Here is a 24001-nt window from a genome sequence, read left to right as displayed (position 1 = left end):
ATCAAGGTTCTCCCTGGACAACAACGAGTGGTCTCTCCATCCCGAGATATTCACATGGATTCTGTCTCTGGGGATCCTGCCAGAAGTGGACCTATTTGCCTCCCCGTGCAATTTCAAGCTGGAGAAATATTATATGAGATGTCGTTGTCCTCAGGCCTTCGTTATGGATGCACTGACGGATCAGTGGAGGTTTCGCACGGCTTATGCCTTTCCCCCAGTCCCGGTCATCCTGCGATTCCTTTCAAGACTCAGGTGGGAGAAAGTGATGGTGGTGACGGTTGCTCCATTTTGGCCCAACAGGCCGTGGTTTCCGCTCCTAATGCAGCTGAGTTTTCGGGATCCAGTTCCTCTCCCTTCCAGGGCAGATCTCCTGCTACAGGGAACATCTCTTCACCCATGCCCGGCCCATCTTCATCTGATGGTTTGGTTCTTGAAAGGGGAAGGTTGGAAGCATTAGGGTGTCCAAGTAATGCCATCGCTACTCTACTGAATGCCAGAAGGCCAGGTACTAATAAAGTCTATCAAAGAATTTGGGCAAAGTTTGCTGACTATACTTCTTCCGTTGGCAGTTCCTGTAGTGATCCGAAGATTCAAGACATTTTGGGTTTCCTACAGACGGGACTAGATCTGTCACTATCAGTAAGTTCCTTACGAGTTCAAATTTCGGCAATTTCAGCATTTACTGGCGTTTCCTGGGCCAAACACCGTCTTGTCAGACAGTTTTTCAGGGGAGCAATAAGACTCAGACCCCATAAAAAACCAAGATTCTCCAAATGGGATCTTCCTTTTGTCCTGGATTCCTTTTCAGAGGAAAGACCTGAGCATATGGTTCAATCATCTATCAAGGCTCTTCCTTTCAAAGCCGCCTTTCTGGTGGCTATAACATCGGCCAAGAGGGTCTCCGAGATCAGCTCTCTGGGTTGCAAAGAACCCTTTCTGACGTTTTTCCCGGATTGTGTGGTCTTGGTTCCCATGTTAGGGTCAAATCCTAAGGTCACATCTGTATTTCATGAGAACCAGGAGATTGTTCTTCCTACTTTTCGGACTTCCGGAGATTCTAACATTCATCCTTTAGATGTTGGAGAAGTTCTAAAACAGTACTTAGAATCCACAGCTCCTTTTCGGACTTCTGACCATCTCTTTGTTTACTTCCATAGAAAGAATAATGGATCGCGTGCTTCTTCAAGAACCATTGCAGCTTGGATTGTTCAGGCTATTCAAGGGGCTTATAAAGCTAAGGGTTTGGCTCCTCCAGAGGCGGTGACAGCTCATTCTACCAGGAGCGTTTCAACATCATGGGCGGCTGCTCGTCATGTTTCTCCAGAAGTAATCTGTAAAGCGGCCTCATGGTCATCAATCAATACCTTTATGACACATTATTGTGTTGAGCCGGCTTCTTTATCGTCGGTTAATTTTGGTTTACATGTCTTATCTGTTGACGGTGCCAATTAAACCTTTTTTCTGTTAACCAGCAATTTCCCACCCGGGTGTGTATGGCTAGTTATTTCCCATACGTAGGTTGCCATGGAGTCTGTCAGGAAAAAGGAAAATTTATATCAAATACTTACCGTAATTTTCCTTTCCTGATGGACTCCATGGCAGCAGGAGTTCCCTCCCATTTGCTGGAGTAGGCTAAGTTACGGAACACAGTCTCTGTTCAGAAGCAAAGATTTATGGGAGTGGGGTCCTATGAGGTATGAGAGGCAGGATTAACCCATACGTAGGCTGCCATGGAGTCCATCGGGAAAGGAAAATTGCGGTAAGTATTTGATATAAATTTTCCTTTTTTTCCCCCAAAAGTTGTGTTTAAAACACCGCTGCACAAATACCGTGTGACGTAAAATATTGCAACAATCGCCATTTTATTCTCTCAATTCTCTGCTAAAAAATATATATATAATATTTGGGGGTTCTAAGTAATTCTACTTAGATAAGCAGATCTAGCAAATCTAGCAAATATAGAAAAAAATACAGATTTTATCTTGTAAACACCAAATGTCAGAAATAGGCTTAGTCATGAAAGGGATAAACAGCATGTTTTCTCCTCCTATTCTGCAACATGGCTGGTTGACGAATGGCCGTTCAGAAACTAACTGAAAAGCGTGAAATGAAAAGTGCAAAATGAAAAGCGCAAAATGTAAAGCGCGAAATGAAAAGCGCAAATCAACACTCACCAAACTTCTACTAATACAAAATTAGCAGAAGGAGCCCAAAGGGTGGCGCTAAAGAGCTGAAAAACAACATAGTACGTCACTGCGTTCTTATTTGTTGGCCAACAAATCCTTGCTGTTTGTATGCGAGACAAGTTTGGGCCAATGCCCTTCGGACAAAAGTCCACGGTTTTGTTGGCCAACAATCCGATCGTGTGTACGAGGCATTAAAGTGCAGCTGGTCCACGTGAAGCAATAATATCACGTTAATATTATACAGTAATTTATACCAATATTTTATTGGCTGTGTATGACTTGTTCAAAAAATATTTTTGTCTCTTTGCATATATCTTAGTCACGAATGTTAAAGGCACTCCATGTTTAAGCCAGTTATTGATGGAGAAGATCTAAAATTATCTTTCCTTGCAGATAATGTTTATCTGTAGGGTGACTTAAAATGAATGTTTCGCTTTTTTGTATATATTATCTTCAACGACCCTTAAAGGGGAATTATGAAAAAACAAAAAGATTAATTAAGCCCACAAGTGATTTTTTTTTTTTTTTACCACTACTATTCATTTATACTGGCTTTTGAACTTTTCAAATGCAGCAAATTTGGGATGAAATGTTTAGCACCGTGAAACACTTTTTGAAAGATAAAAAGTGCATTTATATACAACTTTAGTATATAGATCAGACCAAAATGAGACAAATGAGAAGGAAAGAGGGACAATTCAGTCCCTGTTCAGTCCCTGTTCCAATTCAGGTACAGTCCCTCGAAATCAGGGACAGTTGAAAGCAATGCTATAGTGTGATTAGTATGGGTTGTGGACAGATCTGAATAGGAGATACTCAAACTACATACAGCTGAATAAATCAATGTTGTTCTGGAAATTTTGGCCGTACACACAGCCAAATCTCCTGTGTCTAATAATAATAACATTTCCGTCTTAATGATATAATACTTAAGCTTACCTTCCAAACCACTCATCCAAGTGTTCAGACATCACCCACATTCCTACATCCTCAGCTCAGTCGGGCTGCTTCTCAGCAGTCCCATCTGGTTCCCCATTAAATAGACATCACCAACATTCTTACATTCTCCAATCGGTCAGCATGTGTGAGCTCGGACCTGAGCAGGCTGCTTTTATTTACATATCAACAGGAAACAACGCCCTGGAGGCAGTGGCGTAACTAGAACCTTCAGGGCCCCGGTGCAGGAAACCATGGCGGCCCCCCCCCCCCGACCTCCGGACAGGGCTCTTTTCTCCGAGCCCGATGGTGGAACACCAGGGCCCAGTCCCAAGTGGGTGGCTGCATATAAAGGAACCGATTTAAAAAACATCAATTACAGCCACTGTGCCCATCAAACGCCACCACTGTACCATCTAATGCCACCACTGTACCATCAAATGTCACTACTGTGCCCATCAAACTCTGCCGCTGTGCCCAAATGCCACTGCTGTGCCCATCAAATGCCACCGCTGTGCCCATCAAATGCCGCCACTGTGCCCATCAAATGCTACCACTGTGCCCATCAAATGCTACCACTGTGTCCATCAAATGCTGCTACTGTGCCCATCAAATGCTGCTACTGTGCCCATCAAATGCTGCCACTGTGAATCCCCACTGCCCGCTCACTGTCTGCCCGCCACTTACCCTGTCTTGGTGGGGCAGCGGGTAACGGCCATGAGCGGGGTCCTCCATGCAGCTACTGCCATCCTCATCTCCCGTCCTCTCCTCCTGATGGGCGTCCAATAGCTGTGTCTATCGTTTCAGCCAATCAAGTGATGGGTAAAAGACCCGCACACCTGATTGGTGGAGAGGCGGTTCAGTGTTAGGAAAGTGAATATTAATTCACTTTTCTAACACACCTGGCTGGGTAGACTGTGAGCGTCAAGCATGGCGCTCGCAGTTCACCTATTTTGAAGCCTATTATAGCCCATGGCTCTAATCAGGCGCTACAAAAACACCCCCCGCCGCTGTAATTCAGGCACCCGGCACCCCAAAAGGAACCAGACACCTAAATATGGGGGTGGCAGCGGTGGCCATGGATAGATTCATGCTATGCTATGCATGAATCTATCCATTGGTCATAGAGGGGGTGGAACCTGTGCACCCTTTTGGATGCACCGCCACTGATAAACACATGCACACACACATGCATACATACACATACATATATGAACACACACACACATACATACATGCATGCTCTCACACACACATACAAGCATGTTCACACACACACACACAAGCATGCTCACACACACTCACACACATACAAGCATGCTCACACGCACACACACAAGCATGCTCACACACACTCACACACATACAAGCATGCTCACACGCACGCACACAAGCATGCTCACACACACACACACACACACACACACATTAATGCTCACACACACACACATACATGCTCACACACACACACACATACATACAAGCATGCTCACGCACACAGATATAAGCATGCACGCACACAGATACAAGCATGCTCACACACACACACACACACATACATTAATGCTCACACACACACACACACACACACACACATACATGCTCACACACACACACATACATACAAGCATGCTCACGCACACAGATATAAGCATGCACGGACACAGATACAAGCATGCTCGCACACACACACATACATGCATGCTCACACACACACACATACATGCATGCTCACACACATACATGCATGCTCACACACATACATGCATGCTCACACACATGCATGCTCACACACACACACACACACACACACACATACATGCTCACACACACATACAAGCATGCTCACACACACACACACACACACACACATAAAAGCATGTTCACTCATACAAGCATGCTCACACACATACATACAAGCATGTTCACTCATACAAGCATGCTCACACACACACATACAAGCATGTTCACTCATACAAGCATGCTCACACACACACATACAAGCATGTTCACTCATACAAGCATGCTCACACACACACATACAAGCATGTTCACTCATACAAGCATGCTCACACACACACACACATACAATCACAAATACAGTAGATAGGCTTATTAAAAAAAAAACAGCAGACATTTACCTCTTCCTGGCGGGTACTGCACTCTAGGGGCAGACAAAGAGCACACACTGCTTTCACTAAGCCTAATGTGAGGAGCTGCCGCACAGTGCCGATTTCAGTTCGGCTGATGATTGTGAGCTCCTCTCAGCCTTCCCTCCTATCGTAGAAGTACAGGGGGCCCTCGGGCCCCCTGCAGCAAGGGGCCCGGTCGCCATGGCGATCTTGGCGACCCCTATAATTCCGCCACTGCCTGGAGGGTTTGCCTCCAACCAACTAAACACCTCCTACAAAGCTTGTGACCTCATAGCAGCAACACAGGATGTGAATGCCCATATAAGAACAATACAATGCAATACAGTACAGAAGAAAGTGGTGTCTTCACAGACAGCAAATCAGACATTTGTTTTCCTTCAAAAGAACCAATCACAGACATGTATACATTCAAATAGTCAGTGACGCAAACTGACTAAATGCCTTTAATGATGTGAACCATACAAAACCAATGAACGATGACTACAATTCCGTTGATAGAAATCCTTAATATACATTGTTCCAGAGAACAATGTATACCTGGATTATTCTACACCTCCGTGTGGATGGAAGGTTATCCACAGATGTACGCTGCGATCTCCACATGTGGTGATCAGACACAGCAGGCACAGACAATGAGTGCACATCCGCCTACAACCAATCCTCGCAGAGCAAGGATATGCAGGGGCCCTTTCGCTGGCGGACATACCTCCACTCCGCAAATACCTCTTTCCAATCCCAGGAAGTTATCCACTACCTAACGGATCTCAACCAGCGTCAGTCTGCCCCAGTCAGCTCTTTTAGAGTGGGCTAGCGGAGAATGAACACAGGGGGACTCTTATGACAATACATATAAAAATACATCTAAAATTTTCCACAACAATGTGGACTCCCTTCCCTCCTTGTCTGCAACAGATATGGCTCCATGAGGATTTTTGGCTGGGACAGTCAAACAATAAATGATATTGGGTGTTCTCAGCATCTGGGGGAACTAGATGTGGGTAGGGAGGGTGATTGGAGCAGCGGGGGGTGTTAAATTACTGGAACAAATCCCCTCTATGGCTCTCTCTGCAGCAGCTGAAAGGCAACAGAAGAGAGAGTTGGAGTAGCTAGCTTTCAGCTGAGCCAAACAGGGGATTGGCTTTAGCAATCTCTTCCCCTGCACAATGATCATCCACCCTGTGCCCCATATGTTTCCCCCTGCTGCCCAGGCCCCCCTGTTTTCCCCCCTACCCCCAAAGTGCTGCCAGGCTTACCTACACTCCTTCCGGCTGGCAGCTGTAAACACACAATAGGATCCTTCAAAATGGTGAGTGTGGGAAGGGTCTTGTAAATATGTCACATTTACCAGTTCCCTCCTTTCCTCAATGAACACTGTGAGTGATTGGTACCGATCACCCAATTTGTTCATTTATAACTGAAGCATTGGTTGTATGGGACCCCATGTCAGGTTGTCTGTATGGGGCCCCATGGTTTCTAACATCAGCCCTGGGTGTTCTCGCTAAAAGCCCATGTGTATTATGCTAAATTAGTGCTATGGATGCACACAGTATTAAATGTTTATTTGTAAAATAAAACATTTATACAAATAATTAAAATGATAAAATTGTAAAAAATATAAAAAAAATTGACCAAAAACTTTATATTTAGTATTTTAGAGATGGAAATATAATGGTATAGTAATCTCCTGATGACATTTGACACTTGATTTTAACATTCCCATAAGTTGAATATTACTCACAGCAGCCACTTGACATAAGGTCTCACATTGATGGCATCACCTGCAACATCAATCCTGACTATCTGAAGTCAGCTAATGTACACCTAGTCTGGATATACACTGTGTTTTTTGCTCAACCAGTGGGTTGAATGGAACAAAATTCAGATTCCTGCATCCACATGTAGCGCCCTGCTCCGAATCGGCAGACGCTATCATTTTTCAAATTTAGTTGTCTGAAGCTGCAGTTGGGCTCAGGCTAATTTCTCTTATATTCACACAGCTCCTCTCTTAGCCATTGGGTTGCTATGCCCAATACTAGGATAATACTAGGCATTACTTGTTATGTAACACTCGGAATTCTTTAGTTCCGCACAGGGGGTGGTCCCTTGGGCAACAACCCTCCAGCCTGCTGTGCAGTCATCAGTTTTATTTTGCCTAGTGAAGGAGAAGGACCTAGGAACCCTGCTGGCCCATCGGACCGCGCTTTTTTTCTTCAGAAGCATGACTTTTTGCGCAAGATGATTGATACTGTGATCTGCTATCAACAGCCGGCTGTGTGACAGGCTGGATACTCTTATCCTTGTAGTCTCCCCAGTCTGGCCATCGAGTGTGTGCAGGCCACAGCTACGAGCTAGGCAGGCCACGACAAAACCGAATGTCTCCCAGCTCTTCAGGACTGGTAAGTACAGCTCTGCCTGCCTCGGCGGGGCTGAGCAGCTGGGCATTCCCTGGGAGGTCGATTTGGGGGTCCCTCACCTCCCTCTCTTCTCTCCCTGTCCCCCTCTTCCTCCCTTCTTCCATCTGGGGATGCTGCTGAGCAGTGTGTGTGTGTCTATGCAGGGGCTCTCCTGGGGGGCTCACACCTGGGGGGGGTTGCGCTGGCTAGCTGTGTCCTGGGTCCTGTTCTTCATGCCCCTGGAAGGTGTCTGTGAGGCCATGCTGGTGTCCTGCGCAGCGCTGTAACTCATGGAGCTGCTTTTGGCAATTTTAGGTGTGGGCAAGGGCATTATGCTCTCCTGGGCTTTTCCTGGTGATTGTTCCTATACAGGACACCGGCGGCCATTTTTTTGTAGCCTGAACACTTTTTTTGTGTGTTCTCTAGCGGCAGCATGTGCTCCTGTGCTCTCACAGCCATTTTCCCTGTATTTTGTGTCTGTGTGCTGGACGCTGTGGGGCCATTTTCTTGAAGCCTGAGCACACTTCAGAGTGGTTTTAGCGTCATTTGCAGCTACTTCCACTGACACAGCACTGTTTCCTCTGCACCTGGGAGCCAACAGGGACTACAGGTACTACCTGCTGGATAGCGCTGAACCCCTCAGGGTGGTGAGTCCTGCGGGAAAGAGCCCCTCAGCCAGAGGCAGTAAGGAGGGTGGGACTGTCACTGTCCTAAGTCCCCTTCGGGTGGCAGACAGGGTAGGGTCAGCATGGCTTCAGAAACTGGTGTTTCTTCCCCCAAAATCCAGGCAATTGCAACCGGGTTGCCTGCGGACTGCACAGTGCCCCTGGACACCCTGACAGCCTCAAGATGGAGGCGGCACGTGGGCAAAAGGGTGCAAAAAAGCGGTCCCTGCCCACCCGTCCTCTGGGGAGAGCTCTGATGCAGCCTGGGGTCCTGCTGAGGCTGGCGACCCCTGCTCTGTCTTGTCAGATGATGCTGACCAGGACCATTCGGACATGAGGATGAGTCCCCATCCGGGTCCGGGTGCGACAAAGCGCTTGTTGGAGCACTTATCACAGCTGTGCTTGATACCCTGAAGATTCAGGAGCCAGCAGATCCCTCTGCTGATGTAGCGGTTCCCATTGGGTCCCGCAAGCCAGCACGTTCACTTAAGGTGTTCCCGTATCTGACTTGTTTTGACAAGTTAATTTACAAGGAATGGGGTCACCCGCAAGGGACCTTTTCGGTCCCCAAATCCATGGCGGTGCGTTACCCCTTTGAGGAAAGCCTTCTCAAGAAGTGGTCGGCTCCTCCGGTCGTGGACCCCCCAGTATCCAGGTTAAATAAAGGTAACTACAATCCCCCTAGAGGGGATTCCTGCATTTAAGGATCCCACGGACAGGAAGGCCGAGGCAGTGGCTCGTTCCTTGTTTATGGTTGTGGGTTCAGCCATGCGACCAGTACTGGCATCCGCACTTGTGTCACAGACACTGAGTGGGCAAAACAGTTGCACCGCGAATTGGGAGAGCAACAGGCTTCTCCTGTCTGCGGGGAACTAGCAGACCAACTAGTGCAAGGCCTTAAGTACATTTATGATGCGGCCCTGGATACTCTCCCTCTGTTATCCAGTGCTTCAGTGTCAGCAGTGGTGCTGAGGCGCCTGATTTGGTTAAAATGCTGGTCTGCTGACCAAGCATCTAAGAAAGCCCTGACGGATCTTCCCTTCCTTGGCGACCGGCTTTTCGGAGCTTCGTTAGATGACATTAAAAATGCCACTGGTGGTAAGAGTACCCAACTCCCACAGGCCAGGAAGGCTAAGGAGCCACGCCGTAGGCAAGGGGCCTCTTTTTCCGCTCACAAACGGCTTTTTCATCCGCCCAGAGCTTCAGCTAAATGTCCCCAGCCCGACAGGATGACCACGGAAGGACAAAAATGTCCCTGGAACCGCAAACCTAACCAGCCTGCGAACAAAAGTGCTACCGCATGAATGTCTCGGGTGGGGGGTCATCTTCGGGAGTTTGCAGCCCGGTGGTCCTCTCAACTATCTGACCAATGGGTCTGCAATCTGATTTGCTCAGGCTACAAGATAGAGTTTCTCTCTTGGCCGCCAAACAGATTCTTCCCCTCCAGCATACCCGTATCCCCGGCTCGCTGGGAGGCCCTCTTGGGGGCAGTAAGGGACATGCTGAGTCGCGGGGTGGCTGTACCGGTTCCGGAATCGGAACGTTTCCAGGGATTCTACTCAAATCTGTTTGTAGTTCCCAAGAAGGAAGGGATACATCCAATCTTGGACCTAAAAGCCCTCAATCACTTTATGAAAGTGCAGAGGTTCAGAATGGAATCAGTTCGCTCAGTAGTCGTTGTAACTCAATCAAGGGGACTCCCTGGCATCCTTAGACATCCAGTATGTGTACATGCACATACCCATATGCCTTCGGCATCAAAAGTTTCTGCGATTTGCAGTCGGGGAAGCCCACTACCAGTTTGTGGCTCTTCCTTTTGGTCTGGCATCAGCCCCCCGAGTCTTTACCAAGGTATTGGCTCCAGTTTTGGTGTTGCTGCAGCAACGTGGGATCGCAATCGTGGGATACCTAGACGATCTCCTCCTGAGGGCATCTTCCACCTCAGAATTAGAGGAGGATGTGGCGATCACGATGGAGACCCTCCAAGAATATGGGTAGCTGTTGAACCTAAAGAAGTTGGTGATTGTACTGACCCAGCGTCTGGAGTACTTGGGCTTGCTGCTGGACTCCAGAGAAGCAAGCGTTTTTCTCCCTTCAGACAAACTGCAGACTCTCAGATCCGTGGTAAAACTGCTGATGAACCACAAGTGGTCGTCGCTCTGCTTATGCATGCGAGTCCTGGGACTCATGGTAGCCTCCTTTGAGGCAGTACCATATGCCCAGTTCCCCGGTGAGTCAGTTCAGGAAGTCGTTCCTACCTCTGAAGTGGTCACAACGGGTGCCAGCCTATCCAGCTGGGGTGGAGTGATGGGGGTTCAGTCAGCTTAGGGCCTCTGGTCGGCGGAAGAATCCAAGTTGCCGATCAATCTACTCAAGCTAAGAGCGATCAGGCTGTGCCTCTCCACATGGTCAATGAGACTACAGGGACGTCCGGTCAGGATCCAGTCGGACAACGCCAAGGCTGTGGCATACGTCAATCACCAAGGAGGAACAAGAAGCACAGCCGCCGTACGGGAGGTCCCTCACATACTTCGGTGGGCAGAGCGCCACGTACCGGCCCTGTCGGCCATTTACATCCCGGGAGTGGAGAACTGGCAGGCGGACTATCGGAGTCGCCAGATGCTGGACCCAGGAGAATGGGTGTTGCATCCGGAGGTATTCAGGCTACTGTGCCTGAGGTGGGGCACACCAGACGTGGATCTTCTGGCCTCCCGTCTCAATCGGAAGGTACCGAGATTCGTGTCCAGGACAAGAGATCCGTGGGCAGACGTGTCAGACGCACTGGTGGCTCCATGGGATTAGTACCAGCTGACCTACACCTTTCCTCCACTGAGTGGAAGTCGAGGGGATCCCAGTGATTCTGGTCGCCGCAGATTGGCCTCAGCGACCTGAGTACGCAGAAATAGTATACCTGGTGGCAGACGCCCCATGGCGACTGCCGTTACAAGAAGACCTTCTGGCTCAAGGTCCGATTCTCCACCCTGATTTACCATCGCTGGCTTTAACGGCATGGCTATTGAGAGCCAGGTGTTGAGGAACCAGGGTATGTCGGACTCGGTGATCCCAACTATGTTGAGGGCACGGAAATCTTCCTCTAGGGAGATATATCATCGTACCTGGAAGGCTTACATTTCCATGTGTGAGGAGAAAGGATGGCATCCGCGCTCCTTTTCTATATCTAAGATCCTGCTGTTTCATCAGCAAGGACTAGACCAGAAATTGTCATTAAGCACCATTAAGGGGCAAATATCAGCCTTGGCTGTCTTCTTTCAGCGACCCCTGGCATCACTCCTTAGTGAATACCTTTGTTCAGGGGGTGCGACATGTAGTCCCTCCAGTGCATCCACCGTTACCCCCGTGGGATCTGAACCTGGTGTTATCGGCGCTTCAAAAATCGCTGTTGCAAAATATCAGGGAGATTCCCCTGTTGACTCTTTCCCAAAAAGTGGTCTTTCTAGTGGCCATTACATCGGCCAGGAGGCTTTCGGAACTGGCGGCCTTGTCCTGCAAGTTGCCTTATCTGGTTATCCACAAAGATAAGGTGGTGTTGCGTCCGCAACCGTCTTTTCTGACGAAAGTGGTCTCGGCTTTTCATATCAATGAGGACATTGTATTTCCATCTCTGTGTCCAAAGCTGAAGCACCCTAAGGAAGTTGCCCTTCATGCTCTGGACGTGATTCGGGCTCTTAAGGTATATTTGTCTGCCACTGCTCCCTTTCAGAAGTCAGTCTTACTGTTTTTTTTGGTGGCTGGTCCAAAAAAAGGCATGGCGGTCTCATGGGCCACCATTTCCAGGTGGATCAGACAGATTGTAGTACAAGCCTATGCCTTGAATGGACAGGTCCCCCCCTTTCCGGTCACGGCCCACTCCACAAGGGCAATCGGAATGTCTTGGGCCTTCCGACACCAAGTGTCTGTCGCTCAGGTGTGTAAAGTGGCGACTTGGTTGTCTGTCCACACGTTTACCAAGTTCTACAAGGTAGACGTCAGTGCATCGGCTGATGCCTGTTTTGGCCGCAAAGTTTTGCAGGTGGCCATATAGTTGCAATTGAATATGCAGTATATATTTTATTTTTTCCTGGCTTTTCGATAAAAACGCAGTACCGTTAAGTTAATGCACTATTAAATTATATTCCACAGTTTTTGGTGCGGTTGTGGGTAGTCACTCCTGTTGAGTGTACCCTGGTTTTGTGGTGGATTTCTCCACGCACTGTTGTTTTTTGTGGGTAAAGTTTCACTAGTTCCCACTTGCCATGGTGGATGAAGTTTCTATGCTGTTTTCCCACCCCTCGTTTGGCACTGCTTGGGGATGTCCCAATGGCTAAGAGAGAAGCTGTGTCGGTCGGTGAATATAAGAGAAAATAGGATTTTTTGTACTCACCGTAAAATCATTTTCTCTGTAATTCACCGACCGACAAAGCACCCGCCCCTCCTTTTTTTCTTTATGTTATACTGCTTGTTGACATACTGATGACTACATGGCAGGCTAGAGGGTTGTTGCCCAAGGGACCGCCACCTGGGCAGAACTAAAGAGCTCTGAGTGTTACATAACAAGTAATGCCTAGTATTCTCCTAGTGGTGGGCATAACAACCCAGTGGCTAAGAGAGGAGCTGTGTTGGTCGGTGAATTACAGAGAAAAGGATTTTACGGTGAATACAAAAAATCCTATTTTTTCTAAAAAAGTTCTGGTTTCTGTGCCAGTCCAGCTGGGTTGCACTAGTTCCCACTTGACTGTAGGTTTCACTCTCACTGCCGGCAAGTGTGGAAATGCAGTAGGCTGGATGTATTCAATACCACCTCTTGCTCGGAAGTAGCTCAGTGGGAGTGGTTTCCCTGCTGTGCATTCTGGGACAGGGTATTTAAGGTACCAACACCATTTTTGGTGGTCTCTTTTCCGGGGTCCGCTATCCCGGCCTCATGGCCCTCCTGGCCTGGGTTCTGTGTCGCGTGGTCCAGCTGGCCCGAGGCTCTGTAACTGAGAGGGTAGGCCCAGAAAAGTCTAGGGGCCTACTGATCCAGGGGTGGTCCTGTGCTGTCTGGCCTGCGGGGCGATGCCAAGAAAACTGGAGGATCCAGGGGGGACTTTTCTTGTAGAGGACCAAGCGCAAGGCTGGCATCTCTGGAAGAGCCTGGAAACTCAGTTAGTGGACACAACCCGGATCAACACCCATACAGTATCGCTGGGTCGGCTGAAAGAAAACTGGTACTGTATGGTAGTTCTTTAAAATAAATGTTTTATTGACAAGTCTGTGGCAGAGACTTTGTTGAGCCCCTCATGCTACTAGGTCAAGTGAGAGGGGCCTATCCAGTGGTTGCTGGTTCCAGTCTGTGGAGCTGTTTGTCCTCTGGATCTGACCAATACCTGCAATTACCAGGTGCCTGAACTCCCCCTTTATCCTTTGACCCTCTATTGAAGGACTTTGTGCTTATCCTGAATAAATGTTAAAAAAAGGACTAAGTGTCGGATTCAACATAATTTGGGCTACTTTCCAACGGGACCCTTGTAAAGGAGAAGCGAGCAGGTGAGGTAACGGTAAGCCCATATAAAACCAGCAGCTCCTTCCAGGGTCAGTGCTACACACACAAGGGATGTGCTATTGTATTCTGACAGTGGAGACTCCTCCCCGTGTCAGAATACACTGATCAGCGCTGCAGCCATTGGCTGCAGCAAGTGATCGATTACTGGTTTTCCAGCAAGACTGTTCAACAGATGCTGGTCTAACGATTGACTCCCCCAAAAAAACACAAAAATAAATATAATATCTAATTGTGTGAGTAAAGAGCAGAAGGGGATTGGGAGGGTGAAGATCCACTTTAAACACTACTCTCATAGTATCATATTTACTGTAGATTTATTCATTTATTTAAAATCTTGTGTCTGACACTTGGTCTTTTGGTTTTGGCAACCTATGTTTGAAAATACAAATATCATTAGGTTATTCATTGTATTTATTGATGCCGCATATGTCTTCACAGACCCTCCCCCCCCAAATGTGCCACCTAGGAATTTTACCCCAACGTTGCTATCTTCAGAAGTAAAGGAATGCCCTTTGGTCACAGAAAAAAATTATGTTGGGAACAGTCTGATATTCATTTCTGAAACATTTCTACAAAGACTACAGGACATCGACACTCGCAGGTAATTCCAGACATTTTGGCTTGTACTGCTTAACATCTAGAAGCACCTCTTTGAAGTAATTTCTCATGCTGAGCCTGTATTGCACAAACACCCACTATTGGGGTCAGTTTATCAATGCATCCCGCTTTATCAATGTATATCTTTATCTTTATCATGCTAACGTGTGCTAACAATGTACATTGCCTTAACACTTGGTTCAGTACATCTGCTCTCTCAGATGCTACCCTTTCCTGCCACACCAAAATCCAATATACTCTGCCTTTCTCCCATCATTAGCTCTTTCTTCACATGAATAGAGTATTTTTGGTGTGGTTAAAGAACACAGGTCCTGCTTTACAGAAAATGTATCAAAGTGTTTGTATTTTTAGTGGGAGGTACATAGTGACACAATTAGTCAGGCTGCCATACTGACCATCCACTGCCCTGACACTCTCTACTGCCCTTCTGACTGAAACCATTCACTGCCCTACCGACCCCATCCACTGCTCTACCGCCACCATCCACTGCTCTACTGGCACCATCCACTGCTCTACTGGCACCATCCACTGCTCTACTGGCACCATCCACTGCTCTACCGCCACCATCCACTGCTCTACTGGCACCGTCCACTGCTCTACTGACACCGTACACTGCCCTACTGACACTGTCCACTGCCCTACTTACCCCATCCTCTGCCCTACTAACTGACATCAATTATTGCCCTAATAACTGACACCATCCACTGTCCTACTGACTACGCCCCCTGTTCTACTGTCTGACACTGTCCACTGTCCTACTGACACTATCCATTGCCCTAGTTACATAATTTACTGCTCTACTGATACCATCCACTGCCCTACTGACACCATCCACTTTCCTACTTACCCCATCCTCTGCCCTACTGACACCATTCATTGCTCTACTAACTAACACTATTACACCGTTCACTTCCCTACTGACCTCATCCTCTGCCCTACTGACACTATCCACTGCTCTACTGACATCATCCACTAACCTACTGACACTGTTTACTGCCCTACTGACATTGTCCACTGCTCTACTGATGCCATCCACTGCGTTAACGACCCTATCTTCTGTCCTAATGAACCTATCCTCTGACACCGTCCACTGCCGTACTGACACCATCCACTGCTCCACTGACACCATCCACTGCCCTGCTGACACCGTCCTCTGCACTACTCACCCCATCCTCTGCCCTACTGACACCGTCATCTGACTTCTTGAGCCCGTCCAATTCCCTACTGACCCCAATACACTGTCATACTGAGCCTGTCCTCTGCCATACTGACCTCTGTACACAGCCCTATATTCTACTAAACTCTGTATACTGCAGTACATCCTTACTGACCTCTATACACTGCCCTACCTACAACTGAACTCTATGCACTACCCTACACACTACTGACCTCTGTACTCTGCCCTATACACTACTACTACTACTGTGCACTGCCCTACAAACTACTGACCTCTGTATACTGCCCTACATACTACTGACCTCTGTTCATTGCCCTATAATTGGGCCTGAAGCTAGTCGAGAAAGTCAGTCTTCAGAACCAGTTGTTCTGCCTTCATGATGGACTCCTGTACCAGACTTGTAGAGGTGGTCAATTACTCTTCAAATACGAAACAATTGCGAATGAGAGTGAATGAGTTTCTCACTGAAGCTAAATTTTAAGATTATATTTTTATTTTACAGTGACATATTATATTTTTCTACATTTTCCTCATGTTGCCCTTACAATTTAGTGTGGCCTTTCTGGTTAAGGTCTTAAAAATGAAAAAAAAAGTGGGGAGGGGGGTACTGAACCCCAGTGATCTGGTGCACTTTGTTCTGCTTCATGTTACTCAGGTAGATCTCCACCTCTCAGGTTTCTTGCCCCTGCTATAAAACATTATCCATTGGGGAAAACCTAATCCCCTGGTAATCGGACATTCTCTGGATCATCAAAAAGTATACTTTGTTTCATTTTCTGACATGTCTTAAAAAAAATCATATCTAAATTATGAACGGACCTCATTAATATTGCTCTTCAGTCTTGTATAATATAGCCTTATTGAATTAAATCCATTTTACCTTGCACTGTCTCCGACAAAAGATCATTTACACTTGCAGTAGTTTACTAATTAGGTATGGCAGCATATTTTCTCCAAGTCTGTCACTGTACTAATTCATTTAATGTGTAATATGAAATTCAACGTTGTGTAGTCATGTACAGAGTGTTCAATGTTGAGTAGTCATGTACAGCATCTAGGACCTGCGTAAGCACTTTCCCGACACCTAAACCCGCTGCATAAAGTCACACATAGATGTCAATTAGAAGATGCGGCTGTATGCAGGTATGCACTGGGGTTGTGTAAAACATGTGCACAGACGTTGGCACCAAATACTGATAGTCTGCATTTGGCAAATAAATCTGCATGCCTGATCTTGCTTTACACAACCCCCAGTGCATATCTGCATACGGCCATATATTCTAATTGATGTCAATGGGCAGCTGTGCACAACAGCTGGGGACTCTGAACCCTGCATAACCTCTTTATGACCGTTTGCATGAGCCTTAATTGTGTATGCTTGATATACCCCAACATTATTATTATTTATTATTTAAGGTACTTATATATAGCGTCACCAATTTACGGTAGCGCTATATATAAGTACCTTAAATAATACATATACATTGTACATTTACATCGGTCCCTACCTTCAAGGAGCTTCCAATCTAAGGTCCCTAATTCACATTCATATACTAGGGCCAATTTAGACAGAAGCCAATTAACCTACCAGCATGTCTTTGGAACATCCTTCATTGCGCTAAGCAGAACATGCTGGTGCCCATCTAACATTGAACAGTGACCACCTAGGAGAATCTGGTTCTGTTAGTGAATTTTTTCTCACAAGGGTCCTTTAGGTTTGGTTCACATAAATGCTATACAAATACACACGTTAACACAGCAACATAGACATTTCAGAGCAGGAAACATGATCAACATGGCTAGAATGTGCACTTTAGTAAACTTTGTCTGAAAATGTGTGGGTGCAATAGCATGAATGAACCCTTGCAGATAATGGAACTTCTATATGCATCATAAAAGTAGCTTTGTAATATAAGATACAGGAAGTGACTAGATGAACAAGAAGCTTACATTTGATTATGCTAAATAACATTTACATACTGAACTGGGAAGATGAATCATATTTGGATGATTGCCAGTTAGCACTTGCAATAAAAGCAGCGCATTATTTACCACTTTCAGAGGCCAAATGGTTGTGTACATTTGATAACACAAACCACAAATCACTGATTATATCAAGGGAAAAGTCACAAAAGCAATAACAACATAGCCAAACTGCCCCAGCAAGAATGAAGAAGAAGAATGGTCAACAACAATAAAGGCAAACATTTAACATAAGAGTTGCTAAATTCCACAAAAGTACACTCTTCATAGTTTTCGCAGGATGGCTGCAAAACCTTTGTGTCTTAAGCTGGGTTCACACTATTGTGAATTGGATGCAGGTTTCTCCGCATCTAATTCGCATGTCAGGATAGGATAGTGTGCCCGGATTTTTTTTTTTCTTCTATTTTTCAGGTCCGTTTGTGCCGTGATTAAAGATGGGTGGACATAGCGGGACACTTTTTAAAAAACATAAGATAATGAGGAATTGTCAAAAACTATCTCCTTTAGTTTTTACTTTTTTGACACTTTTTCAGTGAATAGGTAGATGGGTAGGGGTACAATGTACCCAATACTCATTTAAATAGGGGGGGGGCAGGATCAGATTCCGATAAACCCCCTGGCCGCAGACCCCCACAACCACCGGGCAAGGTTTGTGGGGATGAGGCCCTTGTCCCTATCAACATGGGGACAAGGTGCTTTGGGGGGGACCCCAAAGCTTCCTCCTCATTTTGAGGGCATGTGGCCTGGTACGGTTCGAGGGAGCACTCTCTTGTCCCCCTCCTTTTCCTGTGGCCTGACAGGTTGCATGCTAGGATAAGGGTCTAATATGGAATTTGGGGGGGTGCCATTTTATTTTATTTTGGCGTGGGGTTCCTCTTAAAATCCATACCAGACCTGGACGCCATTTAAAAAAAAAATTTGATGTAGGGTTCCCCTTAACCGCTACAATACACTGTTATTTAAACTACACTGCCTACACTAACTAAATATAGAGTCTACACTAAATGCAGAGTATATATATATATATATATATATATATATATATATATATATATATATATATATTTACTAGACTGTATATATATATATATTAAATACACTGCCTGCATGCCACTAACTAATCTGCCTGCCTAATCTAGCTCAATCTATCTCCATCCACACACTATACACGGCTGCTATGTAAGCAGCCTTATATAGTGTGGGGCGTGGACTTACTCCCCCTCAGGGCCAGTGCTACCACTAGGCAAACTTGACAGCCGCCTAGGGCGCACTGCTGTCTAGGGCACCCGGCCACTGGTGTTCCTACTCCGCTCCATTTGCACATAGTGTCAGAGGTGCAGCGGCAGCAGAGGACTGTGTCTGTGTTTTCAGACTCCTGAATGAATGGAAGCAAGCAAACATTAATTGATGAGCACTGGTAGGCTGCATTGGATGGGCGTTGGTGAGGCTGCATTTGATGGGCACTGGTGGATGGATGCTTTCTTAAAAAGGTAGGGTATACATGAGCAGAGCAAAGGGGTGGAGTCAGGGGAGGAGCCAATGGGGGGTGGCAAAATTAGGTTTTGCCTAGGGTGTCAAGAATCCTTGCACCAGCCCTAGTCCCCCGAGCCATGATTGGCCAAAGGCACCCTGGCTCTCTCAGCAGAGCGAGCTGTGATTGGCCAATGCATGCTGGTCAGGTGCATGCTTTGGCCAGTCATCCTACAGCAATTCACTGTGAGCTCGCAGTGCATTTTGGGGAGTTCCACGGCGCTCAAATTTCCCGCGAACGCCCCATAACATTCGCTGTTTGGCGCCATTGGATGTTCGAGTTGAACGTACGTTTGACTCAAACATCGAGCTCATCCGCAGTGTATTCCAGGACAATGATGCACCTATAAAGCATCCTAAACACATTCTACAGTGGTTTCCTGAACATCAGAACCAGTATAGTATACTGAACACCTGAATAAAACCATAAGCTTTCCGTGGACACATCATTCACCAAATCTAGACATCACTGAATTTTTATGGAAACGTTTTGAGAACAACTCCCCTTTATAATTTTTGTTCCAACCCGGGTTACACATTCATAATTGAATTCTGAATGTGCTGTATTAGTTAGCATGCTGCCTAGATTAAGCTTCACCAATCAAGAGATAACAAGGAAATATTTTCTCAACTGCAGTCAGTTTTTTTTGCCATCTGTGTCTCATTAGGGAGTTTTCCATCCACTTCCTGTCCTGCAGACAGTTTCAAGGAGCAAGTTTTCCCACAGGAAGATTTTTTGCTTGCATTTCTGTTCTGGTGGCAATGTTGTATTTAACCTTACTATCATCCCTAGTGACACTGGTGATCAAGGCAGCTAGAGAGAGTAAATCTCTCTATTAGAGACACATACAGCTATTAAAAACCTGCCCATGGTTCTAACCCCTCGCCCATGGGCATTTCTAGGATTTTAAAAGACGAGAGGCATCTTTGGACACACAAAAAAAGAATAACAATGTGGTGCATGGTAAACAGTGGGTATTGCCAAATTGCATTACCTGTGGAAGTGGCTTAAAGAAGCATGGTTAAAGCCAGCCATAGATGGTTTGAACGTCGGCAGGAACCGGACGACATTCAAACCATCTATAGGCAGGCTGATATAAATAAATAAATGCAAAGCCTCTTTATACTCCCTAAATATGCTTTGATTCCTGTGTCACAAGCAAGAGTCTGGCACACATGTATTAACCTCAGCGCATTCATTGTTAAATATTGCATATCATTTGTCCACACTGAAAATAGTCTGAGAGCTAACACTTTGGGGTTGATTTACTAAAACTGGAGCCCACAGAATCTGGTACAGCTGTGCATAGTAACCAATCAGTTTCTAACTTTAGCTTGTTCGGTTAACCTCCCTGGCGGTATGATTATTCTGCGAGTGATTCTAATTTATTATTGCTGTTTTCTTTTTTTTTTTTTTTTTTTTTTTTTTTTTTTTGCATCAGAGATCAGCCAAAAGGTTATACTGGTTGCAGTGGCGGCCATGGCCCGGGTGCCCAATCTTAATAACCAGTTTATTATCACCACTTGTGTGATAGTATCTAGGCTGCTGAACCATCATCTGCATTTTCCTCTCTCCCTTTTTATTTATTTATTTATTTATTTATTTATATTTATTGATTCTTTTTATTTATTTTACTTCATGCGGGAGAATACGAATATAAATTACATAGAATAAAAAACAAATTATATACAGAACAGTATCAAAGATATTTCTTTTGTTGGGGTGTTTTAGCGTTTTCTGTTTTCATTCCCCCAGCACTTTATCACTCCCTCCTCCCTTCCCACCCCCCCCCCAACCCTACCCTCCCTTCCTCAAGGTTGAACACCAACTCCTAGATTTTACCCTCTATAGATTTTATATTACCCTATTCTCTATCCATTTTTTAATTAATCAGGTGGGTACCCTATTTCATTCAACCATGGTCTCCATATTTTCTCAAACCTTCTAAGGTTTCCCCTGCGTATATATACAGTTTTCTCTTTCCAAATTAAATCATTAATAACTTGAGTCCATTCACTCAGAAGAGGCGCTCTATCAGACTGCCATTTCTGCGCGATCAGTTTCCGCGCTTGAAATAAACACCGTATAACTGCCAGCGTGGTATTTTTTGGTTCCCCCGCTATTTTCCTATATCCCAAGATACAAGTCTTGGGGTCTCGGTCCAGCTTGGTCCCAAAAGTTTTATTTATAATTTCTACTATTCCTTCCCAATATCGAAAAAGCTTTGGACACCTCCACATCATGTGTATAAGATCCCCATGACCTCGGCATCTAGGGCAGTCGGCGTCCGTCCTTCTTCCAAATAGTAACAGCCTCTTAGGAGTGAAATAGGCCCTATATAATAACATTAAGTGTGATACTTTCTGTGACGGGGAGACCGATACCCATGGTCCTAGTTCCACTATTCTCTTCCACTGTTCCTCTGTAATTTCACCTATATCCTCCTCCCACTTCTTCTTTTGTTTAACTAAGCCTGGTTCTATTTCAGTAGTCTTACATATTAATTCATAAAGGGCAGATATAGCTCCCTGGGGTTTATTTATTTTCATTATCTCCTGGGGAAGGGATATCTTATCCCATTCCGGTATCTGTGGGCCAAACTGCGCTATCAATGCGTGCCGGATCTGCAAGTATCGATAAAGTGTTTTTTGCGGTACATCGAATTCTCTTTTTAAGTCTATAAATGTTTTTACAGTACAACCATCATAAATTTGACTTAGCCTGATTATACCCTTCTTTTCCCAGGTGCTGATTTTCCCAATTGACCGTACTTCTTGCAGATTCATATTGTCCCATAATGGGGTGTATTCTGTCCATCCATTACCCCCCAGCATCTTTTTTACCGTTCTCCATACTTTGCTTACCATATTTGTTATGGAATCCTTACGATGAAAAGAGCTTGCCTCCAGTACCTCCACCATGGTTTTATGTGGGGCTCTTATCAGCATTACTCTGCCATTTGGGTTAACCTCCCCCTCCTGATCACAACCCACCAAATGTTGCAGCTGAGCTGCTAAATAATAATTCCTGGGATTGGGTACCGCTAGACCCCCCCTATCTGTTGACTGCTGTAATGCCTGGAGTCGAATCCTCGCCTGTCCGCCCTTCCAAATTAACTTCCGGAAGAGGGTCTCAAGTTTTTTAAACCACTTCTTCCCTATCCACACTGGAGCGTTATGCAGGACATATATCAATTGTGGCAGCCATATCATCTTTATCAAGCTACATCTACCCGCTACTGACAGTGGGAGTCGACTCCAGGCATCACAGCTTCGCTTAAATTTACCCATTAACGGGACCAAGTTTTTATCAGCATACTGCTCTAGATCTGCTGTTAAATATATACCGAGGTATTTCATTACCTCTACCACCTCCAACCGCGGTATCCCCATTGCAATTCCCACGCCTGGATTATCTAATTGAAGCAGTTCTGACTTTCCCCAATTTATTATTAGGCCCGAGAAACCTCCGAAATTTTCCACTAACTTAATTGCCCTTACCAGAGATTGGTCAGTATCCCCTAAAAATAGGAGGACATCGTCCGCATATAGTGCGATCCTTTCTTCCCTGCCCTCCTCCATTTGAAACCCTAGTATCCCCGGTTCTGATCTAATGGCAATCGCCAGTGGCTCCATTGCCACGGCAAAGAGCATTGGGGAGAGTGGACACCCCTGCCTTGTCCCTCTACTCATTTCTATGCATTCAGATTGTTCTTTATTTATTCTTACTCTCGCAGTGGGGGTACTGTACATCATTTTAATCCATCCGATGAATGTGGGACCAAACCCACATCCCTCCAGGACACGCCACAAATATTCCCATTCTAAACTGTCAAAGGCCTTTGTCATATCCAAGGATAGAATGGCTCTTGATCCCATCCCCACCGGAGGAGCCTGAATATTTAAGAAAGCCCTTCTTATGTTCATACTGGTTGATCGCCCTGCAATGAAGCCTGTCTGGTCTATATGTATAAGCCTCTTAATTACCCTATTTAACCTATTTGCCAGAGCCTTAGCTAAAATTTTTGCATCCGAACACAAAAGTGATATCGGCCTATACGAGGCTACCTCTTGGTGATCTTTCCCTTCCTTAGGTATAACAATAATGGTCGCCTCCCTCATGGACGCGGGTAGTCTCCCCTCTAACTTTGCCCCCATTAAGGTCCTAAGTAGTTCTGGGAGTAGGATTTCACTATATTTTTTATATAGCTCCACCGGAAGGCCATCTGGCCCTGGGGATTTTTGATTAGCCATGCCTAACACCGCCTGCTGTATCTCACTCAAAGTTAAAGGGGCTTCCAGCTCCTCCCTCTCCTCTTGTGTGAGGTTTGGGAGTTTCACTTTCTCCAAAAAAGCATCCATATCATCTTTATTTCTCTGACCTCGGGTTTTATATAGGTCCTCATAAAAAGCTCTGAATGTTTCTACAATCTCCTTCCCATTTGTGAGGACTTTCCCATTCGTGGACTTAATCGCTGGGGTTATGGATGGGGGGGAGTTCGTTCTTACTAGCTGAGCCAACATCCTACCCACATTCTCTCCTTCTCCAAAGTAACGTTGCTTCTGAAATAGCCGCTTATTTTCTTCCCTTTTAATAATTAATGATCTATACCCCTGCTGTTTATTCAGCCATATCCCTTTCTTTTCATAAGTGGGATCTTTAACATAATTTTCCTCTGCCTCTATCACTTCCTTCCTAAACCCTTCCTCCCAACTCCTATTTTTCCGTTTAATTTTAGCTACCTGATAGATCAGGATGCCTCTGATATATGCTTTTAATGTATCCCATGTTATATTAGCTGAGGCCGTATCTATATTAAA

The 24001-nt window shown here is 45.8% G+C and overlaps 1 protein-coding gene across 1 annotated transcript in view; it reads left to right on the top strand.

Annotated features, from left to right (window-relative positions):
- The window catches only part of INPP5D (inositol polyphosphate-5-phosphatase D), a 237395-nt gene that overhangs the window by 109857 nt on the left and 103537 nt on the right, over nucleotides 1-24001 (top strand). Inside the window, exon 4 of the mRNA XM_077488478.1 lies at nucleotides 14311-14473. Coding sequence (XP_077344604.1) covers nucleotides 14311-14473 — 163 coding nt within the window. The remainder of the gene's footprint in view (nucleotides 1-14310; nucleotides 14474-24001) is intronic.

This window comes from Lithobates pipiens, unplaced genomic scaffold (genome assembly GCF_037356315.1).
Source record: "Lithobates pipiens isolate NorthernLeopardFrog02 unplaced genomic scaffold, aLitPip1_a1.2 Scaffold_18, whole genome shotgun sequence".
NCBI lineage: Eukaryota > Metazoa > Chordata > Amphibia > Anura > Ranidae > Lithobates > Lithobates pipiens.
The sequence above is the reverse complement of the archived record's forward strand: the minus strand, read 5'-3'. Positions and strand labels throughout refer to the sequence as shown.